Source organism: Centroberyx gerrardi, chromosome 17 (assembly GCF_048128805.1).
Source record: "Centroberyx gerrardi isolate f3 chromosome 17, fCenGer3.hap1.cur.20231027, whole genome shotgun sequence".
Taxonomy (NCBI): Eukaryota; Metazoa; Chordata; class Actinopteri; order Beryciformes; family Berycidae; genus Centroberyx; species Centroberyx gerrardi.
Window position 1 is genome coordinate 24140380 of NC_136013.1, and position 12446 is coordinate 24152825.

The 12446-nt window shown below is 41.1% G+C and overlaps 1 protein-coding gene across 2 annotated transcripts in view; it reads right to left on the reverse strand.

Annotated features, from left to right (window-relative positions):
* Positions 1-991: 991 nt before the first annotated feature.
* Positions 992-12446, reverse strand: part of gabrb1 (gamma-aminobutyric acid type A receptor subunit beta1) — a 61131-nt gene continuing 49676 nt past the window's right edge. The window contains exons 6-9 of one of the 2 annotated variants that reach the window (XM_071927378.1): positions 10079-10213; positions 9307-9459; positions 2374-2627; positions 992-1333 (exon numbers count right to left, since the gene is read on the reverse strand). In XM_071927378.1, coding sequence (XP_071783479.1) covers positions 992-1333; positions 2374-2627; positions 9307-9459; positions 10079-10213 — 884 coding nt within the window. The remainder of the gene's footprint in view (positions 1334-2373; positions 2628-9306; positions 9460-10078; positions 10214-12446) is intronic. The other variant, XM_071927379.1, reaches the window with a different exon arrangement.

Below are 12446 nucleotides of genomic sequence, written 5' to 3' on the forward strand. Positions count from 1 at the left end.
AGATCCAATTAACATCTGTCCTGTACTTACCTTAAATGCAATGATTGTTCGAAAGCATACAGTATAATGATTATAATACAGGGAGGCTCAACAGAGCCCTGCAAAGCTTTTTACAGAAAGGAAAGAAAACAGACTTTGTTTTACAGTGCAGAAAGCAGGTAAATGCACATGCACTCAGCGTAATCCGAACAAAATCATGTCATTTATGAAGAGCAGTGTAAGCTGTTCTTCAGCATATAGAAGACTGTCAGAGGAGGGTTTGAACACAATGAACAACTGCCCACCTCCACAAGAATAAACTTAGTCATAGCATTGAGCTGAACCAAATGAGGACTACCATATTAGGATGGAATTCAACCAGATGTCTTCCCGTTAAGTCACCAGATGAGGTTTCATTCGGCAGAAACTGCTTCAATCGCAAGATCAGTTTGAACCAAGTGAAAACCGTTTTAGATACCCACTGTTTTTGCACTGGGCTTTTTTCTCTTCGTTGTTTTTTTTTTAACCTTATAAGCAAATAAAAGTTGTGTTCAGTTCACATGCAAAAAGTGAGATAAAATAAGGTGAGAAAAGGAGATACAATAAATGAAAGATCATTGCCTATAGTAATGTTGGAGTCACCAAAGTCCATTTGGCACAAAGTTCAGACTTAGAAATGCCATACCTTAACCGTGTCTTAAATTCCATATTAATTTTGTCTAGTTCTATTTTGTATGGATGAGTACAGCAAAAAGTGAGAGAATTTATTAAATTATACTTCTCTTTTATATATATATATATATATATATATATATATATATTTATTTATATGTTGTATATTAAATTGTATTTACATTGAAAAGACATCCAGGACTCCTCTCATTCCGCGATAGAATTTATACAAATGGGCTGAATAGAATGCCCTTCCATTGCCCTCACTGTACAAGACCTAGCTAGCTTGATAAACAAATTGCTAGCAGCGGTGTTGCCACGCAGGCTCGCTATCGCCGCCCTAGTGGACATAGTAAAGCCAGTAGACCAGGTTGAAGAAGGTGAACGTGATGGGAAAGATGACACGAGACCACTTGTCTATGGCATTGACGTCTGTGAGGTCGGGGATCTTGACTTTGAGCTGCGAGGCCCTCCTCCTCAAGCGGCCCTTCTTGTGGCCCATGGGGCGGTCGATGGCCGGCCGGCCGTACAGGTCTCGGCTGGTCATCGGCTTGCGGTACTGTATGCTGGCGCTGTCGTAGGAGAACATGGTGGCCCGGGGGTCGTTGAGAGCGCCCATCATATCCGCTCCGCTCATCTCATTGGTTAGGTTGGTCAGGAGGATGTTGCCGTGAGCGTCGACCTGAGAAGAGACGTGGTCAGATGTCAGCGAAACCCCAACAGACTGCAAACGTCAATACATCACCCGCACATTTCTAAACGCACTCAGCTTCACTGCGTGCTTAGCGTTATGCCAGTGGTTTTCAGTCATGTACCATCATGACCCAAGATGATGCAGGTTCCATTCCAACCAACCACTACAGCAGTGGATTTCACTGACTAACACGCCTTAATTAATCAGTGAAAACTGCCAGTGTTTCCCATACATAGACTCAACTGTAGTCCACAATATCGGCACAAAATCAAAACTTAGTCAATGTATAGAAATTGATCTAAATCAATCTATAATGTGCCTAATGTGCGCATCACATCATGTCTCCCTTTGTGAAAACGAAAGTGAAACTTAAAATTCCACAATTTACTCCAAACTCGCATGTGTTAGTAACAGGATTTGTAAACATACTTTTTAATCACACTACTCAAAGTTAACATGAGTGCAGTGCAGAGATTCATTGCATATTGCCTCTGATCACCAGTTGGATTCCACTGGACACACCGCTCTCACTGTAGGTAAAGACAAGTAATTCATCCTAAACAACCACCGTCAACCTGTGGGGAACACTGCTGCTGCTGTAGTGTTTGGTTGGAATTAAAACCTGTATACTCATGGGTCACAGTGACACATGATTGAGAACCACTGTACTATGCTAATCTAAATGTAATTTCCTTTATTTTCTTATTCGTGAAAGGCAGACGTTATAGAGAAAACAATTCCCTTGTTGAGATCACATTGGACATTGGTTGAGGATATCTCCAGCAGACACGAGTCTCCAGTTTATGGTTACATTTAGCCAAGTGATGCATTAACTGTCATGGTTATAGATATAATAATAAAGATTAATACATTCAACACTTAAATCATGCACAGCTGCAGAAGAATGTATTATTCGTACTTCCTCTTTCTTCTGTTTACCAGAATCTGTATTTTCTTCCCACACAAAAGTTGAGTTGGAGATTACTGAGATATATATATAGCAGTGTACCATAAAGCCCCTGTCCCACCTGCACTTTGTTGCTTTCCAATCTGCTCTTATTCTCATTGTTGGATTTAGCCGCCTTCTCCGCCACCTTCTTCTGCAAGTGAGGACCTCGACCGAAGAAGATGTAGTTGACGAAGGCGTACTCCAGCAAGGCCAGGAAGACGAAGACGAAGCAGCCCATGAGGTAAATGTCGATGGCCTTGACGTACGGGATCTTGGGTAGGGTCTCCCTCAGGTGGGTGTTGATGGTGGTCATGGTCAGCACCGTGGTTATACCTGAAGGAAGGGAAGAGAGAGGGAAGAAGTGGAAAGACAAGAGGGGAAAGTTAGAAGAAAGTCCTGAGCATTAACAACCGCATAGCAGAGGGAACACCATGTGAACTACTTCTTAGAGGTGCAATAAGTACGATTTTCCTGTCCCATAGCATGAATGACCATAATATAACTGCGGGGGATTGTTAGGGTTGTTGACCAATACCAATGACTCAACGATTACTTGGCCAGGTGCTGAGATTTCTGGCTTTCAAAACTCACTTTCCAGTATGTTCCATGTTCAACTGTTCACCGATGGAGGACGGTGCTACGAGCGAGTGACCAGCATCACAACACATTCCATTCTCAAGTAAATATATTATGTTCTTCACTAGACATTTTGGTTCGATCTCTGCTAATTAGCTGGCTTACTCGTCTCGATTGTGAAAATTTGACTTTATTATGTGAGACTTGATGTTGCAGTAGCCAGAACAAAATTCTCCATTCAAACCAACAATAGGCATTTCTTTCCACACTCATCACAGCTAATAGCAGTAATTTAGCTTTTACATAAATTTACAGATTTTAGATTGAATCACAGTGTTGTTATATAAGTTACGTAAGTTTATGATATCAGACTTTAGCAATTGCCAATGTCTAACAAACAAATTTTGTGGCATTTTAAGGCGTCATCACATAGCGTGCTTCTGTCTCTAGTGCAGTGATCGGTGAAATTGTCTGACCACTAGAGGGTGACAGAAACAGCAACACATTTGTAAAACTCATAGCAAAGCCACTTCACTACAGAGGCCAGCAAAGGACAAACACTGCAAACACTGGATGCCCCGGGAGGAGCTTCATTCAGGACCATAATTTGACAACAAGCTTTAGAAAAGAGGTGAAAACAGCAACACAGCTGGCTGCTGTGTGGATATTGGTTTATATCATTATGTCTCAATGAAATCTCTACATAGCACATGTTAGTTTCAGGACTGAAATTGTTTTAGAAATAGAAATAGTTTTTTTTGGAGAATATCATAGTCTTTTATTTATTATTCTTCATATTGTATGTTTATCCAGTGGATAAACCAGAAACAATCTGCACCGGTACCGAACAAAACTAGAGTAGCTGTGGACAACATGAATGTTTATGAGGAGTTTACCTTGGGGATTTACTTCTGGCACCAGCAGGGGGGAGTGATTATGTAGGCTCTCCCCTTCCCTATTGCTATGGTCTCAGGTCATAGATTACTTAATGCCCCTTTAATGTACCATTACTGCTACCACACATAGAGAACAACACAACGAAACACTGATCATTAAGTTAACAGATCTAGGGTCCAGTAGCAATAGTTCTTGAAGTAGTAGAATAAAACGTGCATTTTTCCTTTAAAACAAATTTAACGTGTTAATGTGTTATACAAGCTATAGATAGAAGCAACTGTAGTGCACTCTTGCTCACCTCTGCTTCACACACAGATGTGACCCGTGTAATGGAAGACTAATGGATATTATAAACACTGGAATGGACGGGCCATTGACTTGATATGCCTCTCTCGCCTCAATAATTCAGCTCCTTCCAGAGGGCTAGCTCATAGCTAATGCACTCTATTGCCTTTGCTGCGGAATGGAGACTAATGATCACTCTCCGACTTCAGCGCTGTGCCACATCTGTGCTTCATCTAAGGTTTTGTGACCGCAGGATGGCCACGTGGTTAGAGCAGGGCTGCGTAAAGTGGGGTACACAGACCAAATATGGCCCTCCAAAGGTGCCCAGATGGTGAAAATATAGGTTACTGTACATATGGACTCATTTAGTTTATGATTTTTATGTAAAAATCCTGCCAACTTATCACAAGGTGCGGCTGTAAAGTCAGAATAAGAGTTGGACTAAGGTTGGTCATTTTTCTTTCTTTTCACCACTCAGCTTTCTCTCACACTGCTTCTCATGAGACTTAGAGATATGATAATGTGAGCCTAGCTTTCATATGACCATGATTATGACTGCAGTATGACCAAACTAGGCAACCAACTGAGTTTTTTGAGCGAGAGAGAGAGAGAGAGAGAGAGAGAGAGAGAGAGAGAGAGAGAGAGAGAGAGAGAAATACACTGTTTTATAATGTAGTTTTAAAATTCAAATTAGGGGCGCACTCCAAAATTAGGTGCTCACTTCCCCTGCGGTGAGACCCCTATCCACGCCTGGAATTGCCAAGGTGGCTTTTGCATTATGACAAGGCGCTTTCTGCCTAATATCAGTGAGGATCAGTCAAGAGTCTTAGCTCAGCAACTATGCATTTCCCAAGGGCGTGTGGTATATACGATTCAGAAAGCACGAGGGGTTCACAACAAGGTTACTACATAGAGTAAAACACACACACATTTATGCTGTCACGCATATTCAATTTCACATGGACAACAACACATCATATTCTGCGCTTCTATCCAAGAATGCCATATACTGTTATAGAAGAAGTGTGGAGTTACACGCTCCAGTGGCGTAAAGCCCACCCCAGGCGTCGCACCATCACTGTTCCCCAGTAAAGTGTGATGGACTGCATAGCGTAAACACTGAGCATTAAACGTGACAGCAACAAAGGGCTAAATGTTTGGCAAATGCCATGAAAGCACACATCAGAACCCACATGAGCCATTTTGCTCTATACGGCTATATCATCAAAAGATGCTAGGCCCTTTACATGGCTGGCCGTACTTCCACAGGGTATAGCTCACCATTGCCAGCAATGTTAAAAAGCCCATAACTCTGGTTTTTGTCATTTTGTGTTTCAGCATAATAATACAGGTGTTGTCACTGACATATCTTTCTGTTTTTGTTGTCAGACGACTGCGCAAGTAACTGTGATTGAGGATGACAAAATGCTAACAGTACAAAAATTAGCATTAGCCTTGGTTAGCCAGTTAGCATTTTGTGACCCTCGATCAAATCACTTTTTTTTATAGTTGCGCAGTCGTCTGACAACAGAAACAGAAAGATAGGTCTGTGACAACACCTGTATTGTGTTATACATTGTGTTGAAACACAAAATAAGTGATAACAGACAGAGTTATGGGCGACAGAAAGTTGGCTTTTTAACATTGCTGGCAATGGTGAGAACCGAGCTATACCCTGCGGAAGTATGGCAGCCATGTTTGTGAAAAAGGTCTATATGGGTGTGTCTAAAACACTATAAAAATGTCTTTGTTTGCATTTGAGGAGATGACTTGTATGGAGAGATGTGAGAGAAATTGATGCAGCTCATTGAAGGCTCTGACCTCACGCTCAAGTTTGGGATGCACACCATGAATCAGAGGCCTCATCCGCTGGTAAAAAAGGATACGAGCTGCCTGAAGCCGAGGCCACATATTGAGGAGCACAAGGACGCTGAGGTGTGTGTGTGTTCATGCATACACACAAGCTCGCTCATGTTGGCATTACTACACTTGTGAGGGCATTCCACTGACCTAACCTATAACCTCTAACATTAAAAGAAAATTCCAACCTACAGCACTATAACACTGTTAAAAAAAACAGCTGTTGGTGATGTGCCTTGAATTCCTGGGTCCATTTTGTTGTTTGATGGTGTATTTTTCTTATTCCTGTGGATAAGCGGCCAGACATAGATAAAGTGAAGTCACGTCGAGACATTTCCAGTGCAGCTACAATGGGCTTCTTTCTAGAGCCGCCATTTTGCACCAATGTTCAACAGTCATACAGGGAGAAATCCATCGACATTGACTATGTATGATTATTCTTCTCTTCACCTACATGTAAAACCAACAGCTGGATGCAACACGTTCAGGCATGTTCTCTGGGGGTTGTTGAAAGGCATTTTGGGAAATGTAGGAATGCACTAACTGAAGTAGAACTAGACAAAGCAGGTTGAGGGAAAGTGTGTTCACCAACAAAGTAAACCACAACACTTCCTCACAAAATAATTCCTGGAATGCATTGAACATCACAGACTGATGATATGTAGCAGTGTAAGAGTATCCAAGGATGCGTTTTACCTTTGACATTACAACTACATGCCCGACTGTACTCTTAATCTAACCACAATATCCCTAGTGGCTTCAAGATGTCGCTGCGATTAATGTGGATTTACTTGGATCTTGAGTCCTAACGTGACCCATTCAGCAAAGCCTGACAACATGCTGTGCATCAAGAAGCAGCTGGTCAAAGACGGTTTTCTGTTCTGAGACATTCAGAGTTGATTTTAACAACAAAATCAAACTTTTAAGTGTTTATTTTTCACATCTATCCATACTGTATATACCCAAGGAGGGAGCCATCTCATCAGAACCCATCTCTGACCTGCTGCTTCTTGACACACAGGAGGTGGTCAAGATTTCTTCTAAGGTTTTGAATGGGTCATGTTCAGACTCAAGATGCAAGTAAATACAAATAAACTGCAGCAACATCTTGAGGCTGTTTGGGCTACTTTAACCCAATCCTTGAAATAGGCTTTTTCCCTTGAGAGGTCAAAATGTTTAAAATGGCACACCATGTTTCTTAAGTCATTTTGTAGCAAATGTACTATGTACTACTATATACTATACTATTCTATACTATACTATTCGCAGAAGATTCTACTTGTATATTATAGGATATAATGAGGTAAATATTTGACTTTTGGACCCACAGTGCAATCGTTTGGCAATAAAGCACCTGGATTATGCTGCATGAGCTGTTTGGAGAAATCTGATGGACATTTTCTGCTTTTTTTGGAGCTGTAAAAACGACCCAATTAACTTCAATAGTTGCCACTGACATGGGGTGAGCAGATAATGACTGAATTTTCATTTTGGGGTGAACTATTCCTTTCTATGTGGAGTTGACATGTTCTCCAGACTCTAAATTACACATAGGTACCAATGTGAGCGTGAGTGTGTTTGTCTGTGTGTGTTTGTCTGTCTGTTTGTCTGCCGTGTGATGGACTGGAGACCTGTCCAGGGTATTTCCTTGCCTTCTGCCCAATGCATGCTGGGAGAAGCTGCGAGAGAAGATTTTGTAAAGCATGTTTTTATCCAATTCATGTCCCAAGGACATGTTGCCAATTCAATCTTTGTGCACTATTGTTCTAAACGAAACACAATCAAAGGTGTACTGTGTTTAAAGGCAATGCTTCAGCAGAAAGACATGAGAAGTTGAAAAGTCCATGGCCCCGATTTGCCACCATTTTGATGGGGAGCACCAAAGAAACAAGGATTTGAATAAACTCATGCACAAATGGAGGCACGGCCAAAATCCTCACTGTGCACATCGATTAGTCCAACAACTCAAACATGCAGATCTCAATCCATGTAAAACCCATGTAACTTTACACAGTCTGAATTGGGCCCTTTGAGAATAAAATGTCCCACTACCACTCTTTATTTTTTAATATGTGAATTGTGATTTGGGGATTTCTTGGGAATTACTTTTTACAGTCGGTGTATGAAGGTGTGTGATAATGTCGATCCTCTGTACCCATCCAGAGTGGTGAGCGCTACATAACACTATCAAGGGGAATTCACTCTGCCTTGAGGGCGTTTGGTTGGTACACACTCTGCCCTGAGGGTGTGTGCAAATGAACATTCAGTCAAGGCAGGCAATGTTTACAAGTCAATACTCCCCCTAGAAGGCTGTGTGTGCATGTGCATTTGGAGGTGAGTGTACAGTAAGTGCCAAAGAGCTATGCGTAAGCATGTGATGGCTATAGGGACTGGAATGTGAATTGGGCATTTTGCTCAAACACCCCCGGAACTGTACATAAAGCAATATTCCACTTCGTTTTAACATGGGGGTTATTTGACACCTGACCACTATGAAAACCAGAACTACTCACCAAGATCACCCCAATGTTAAAACTAAGTGGAATATTGCTTAACAATGTGGTCTATGAGCCTTAAACACAGCACTATTATGTTGGTTGGCTGACGCAGAGAGTTTGCAAGAAGCAGAATCATCATCAGAATCATCTTCTAAAATGTATAAGCTTTAAAAATTCCACTTCAAGAACCAAAAAAACCCCCCAAAAAACAAGACAGTCCACATTTGTGTAATTGTAAACTCATAATGAACTGACTCCAGTTGTTTTTAACTTCAGTAGGTTTTCGCATAATTGTCCTATTCCCACCTATTCCTATTCAGGGTCACAGGGAAGGCAGGGAGACACCCTGGACAGGTCTCCAGTACAGATAGACAGACACTCACATCCCTACCTATGGGTCATTTAGAGTCTCCAGTCCAGCTGACTGTGGAAGGAAACCCAGGAGAACATGGGGCGATCGCGCAAATTCCACACAGAAAGGACCGGAGCTGGGAATCAAACCAGGGACCTTCTTGCCTTTTTTTTCTCATTTTGACACTTAAAAAATTGATGTTTTTCAATGAAATTTTCAACAGTTAGGTCAACATGGGTGTCAAAGCCATGCTCAGGAGGACTTCCTGGTGTTCCAAACCAAGTATTTTTTTTCTATTTAAGATGGGGGTGAGTAGATAAAGGTATATAAAGATGACAGTAGACGCTGATTGGGGACAATCACATTCAGATATTAGCTCTCAAATTGCCCCCTGCTCTTCCTCAAGAGGCCTTTTAACGCTTGCCAGGCCATTATTGGAAACAGATGTTTTTCCTTAATCGGCTGCCTAATTCAATGAAGATCAAGCCAACAAACAAAAAAATAGACTGATATCCCCGATTGAAGAATTTAAAAGGCCACTGACCCAAGGCCACTCTGGCAGCCGAGGCATCATAGTTGATCCAGAAGGAGACCCAGGACAGGATGGTGATCAGGGTGGAGGGCATGTAGGTTTGCAGAATGAAGTAACCGATGTTCCTCTTTAGCTTGAAGCTCAGCGACAACCGCGGATAGGAGCCTGTGAAAGGCAACACAAAGCACTGGACAGCTGAAGACGACTGGTCATGACTGAGCTCACTTCTACGGAAGAGGATTAGGGGCGACATGTGAAAAATGTATTTGAGTTCTGAGGTTAAAGTCAGAATTCTGAGTTTAAAGTCAGAAGTCTGACATTCTGTGATTGAAATTAGAATTCTGAGTTTATTCTCAGAATTCTGACTTTAAACTCAAATCTCAAATATATTTTTCACATGTGGCCCTAATCCTCTTCCGTACACTTCAGTCAATATACCAGTAGATTAACATTTCTGAGAATTGAAAAATGGATGTTTAACAGTCTATAATGATGAAGTAAGGCAAATTTGAAATTAACTTAAATTACTTAAAGGTATACCTTGGCATTTTCAATTTTAGTCTCTTTTTCTTAACCAGGAACTTGTCATATTAAGTTGAAAAATGTTCTGTATTGGCATTTCAGTGAAAAATAAAAATAAAAAATCACATCCAGGGCTACTAGCAGCAAGCTGGCCCAATTTAGAAACTTTCTCCTACATTGTGACAAGAGCCTGCGGGAAAAAAATGACTAAACTTCAAAATGTCAAAAGGATATGCCAAATGACACTGTAAGACACCGCTACCTGTCGCAAACACAGCTTTCTTGGAGAGGGTTTGGTAGTCTATGATGGAGAACTGTGGTAGCTCGATGTTCTCCACCCCGGTGACCGAGCTTCCTCCCTGCCAGTAGAACTCGATGTCATCGGTGGTGTATCCGTCTGGGGAGAGCAGGGAAACACAACGCATATGGCCTCAAATGGTAGCAGAGACAAGGATCCATGCATTTTTCACAATATAAGAGTTTTGACTTTATAGTGAAAATGTTTGTACATTTTTGCACAATTTGTTGGGCTTCAAAATGATTTTAAAATGAAATTATTTGAAATGTTTTGTCTGAATGAATTTTTTTCTGTCTGAATACAATGTTTTCTCTTACAAGTAATGAGAAAATTTTATATATTTTTATGAAGCTATAAAATTAAAATAAATGAAAAATAGGGTGTGCAAAAGTAAGTATGCTCTTTAAGCTAAATTGTGTCGCTGACAATATTTGATCACCATGTCATATCTTATGCTGCTCAGTTTTATTACCATTCAAAATTGTACTTATTCTGCCTTTTTAGCCAACAAAAGCTGATAACAGGTTTCAATGGAATCTCAATGGATTTTAGGGTGTGGGATGGATTCAATGTCAGAAAACATGAGTGGAATGTGGAATGTGAGGTTCACTCATGGATGGCATTGGGGTCCGGGTCTTCATGTTTCAAAGAAAAAAGAAAAAAAATATATAGAATAGAATTCAACCCACTTTTGTTGACTTATGATTGTCGGCTGAAATTCACTAACAAATCATGGCTCCGTCCTCAAAAGGGAACAAAAACTAGCATGACATTGGTAGTTGAAACCTTTTGAAAATAGGTCCAATACTAAATATAATAAAATCCCATGTCATGACTAATATCCTCCAAGTGTAAAAAGGGAAGAAATATTGGTAGATTCTTTCTCAGAAAATCATAATCTGGAGTAGGACAGTTTCTCTGTTGTCTGAGAGCATCTTCCATTTTCCCATTGGCTGAACTGGAACAGCAGTAAAGCATTCCCTTTACTGTTTTTTCTGGCTAGTCTCTGAGCTATGTCTACAGCCTGAACCAGTATGAAACAGGCCTTCGCTGCCCTTTCAGTAATTAGACCAACTTAATTGGACGGGGCTCGTCTTCCTCCCCTCAGTTCCCCATCTTATCTGAAGGGAGCTGCAGGATTTCAGGGAATTAGCTCCTTCTCATTACTGGATGGACTTCATCATGTTTTTGCCTTATTTTTTCTCATCCATTTAATGTACGTGTGAGAAGACCGCGCAGATATCAAATCAGCCAGCAAGCTGTGGAGAATGACTTGTGAATAGGAGGATACGCTTTGAATAGTGAGGTACACAATCATAATCGTGAGAGCTAGCAGTAATTTAGCTTTGGAAATGCTTTAAGATTAACTTCTTCCAAGGGGTTGTGTTAAAGGATAAGTTCGTCAATTTTGGACCTATATATAATTTGTCTCTTACATACCTGTAGTACTTGGACCCACAGAGAATACTGGCTCCAGAGTCAACTGTTGGTTGAAACAGCGAGCTTTGTTGCCTCTTGCTGCTAACAATGAGTCCAAAGGGGGTTGTCAAAATATCTCCAAGTACTACAGGTATGTAAGAGACAAATTATATATAGGACCAAAATTGCCGAACTTATCCTTTAAGAGGAAGACAAGACACCTTTTTCCCAATGTTCATAGAGTGTTGACTTGCAGAGAGCAGACATTGCACGTCACCATTCTTCAGATAGCCTATACTTTTGGTCAGTTGATCCTCAGGAAAAGACTACTGTAAATCCAGTGGGCACCAGGACAAAAACTCAAATTGCCTTGAAGCCTTCAATTTAAGGATTCCCTGCCCCCCATAATAATGGCTTTAATGTCCTAAACCGAGCAGGGACCAAACACACCTTGGATCTGCCTTGGGCCCTGGTAACCATGAAGAGGATAAGTAATAGCACACTGTGATGCAAAGAGTGACCTCGACACAACAAGTATTACACTCACTCATTACACACTAATCTCCCAATATATTATTGTTTTTATTATGAGTGCAATTACAGTTTAAGCTAAAAGAATGCACAGGTATTTCCCATGGTGTCTGTGAATACAACGTGATGTTTCATCACAATCTAGTCGTCCAGAGGGCACACAATACTTGAGTGTGTGTGTGTGTGTGTGTGTCTCGACTGTGCGGGGTTGATTTAACTATGCATGCAGGTAGTATCTATTATTCAACTGAGGCACTCCGGCCAAGTCTGATTGAACAAGAAATGCCAGTTTGCATTAGTTGGCGTAAAGTGCTACGTGACCTCAGCGTCTCCGAGTCTTTTCTGCAGAGACTTTGAGGAAAGCGTATTCTTCTTACCTGAA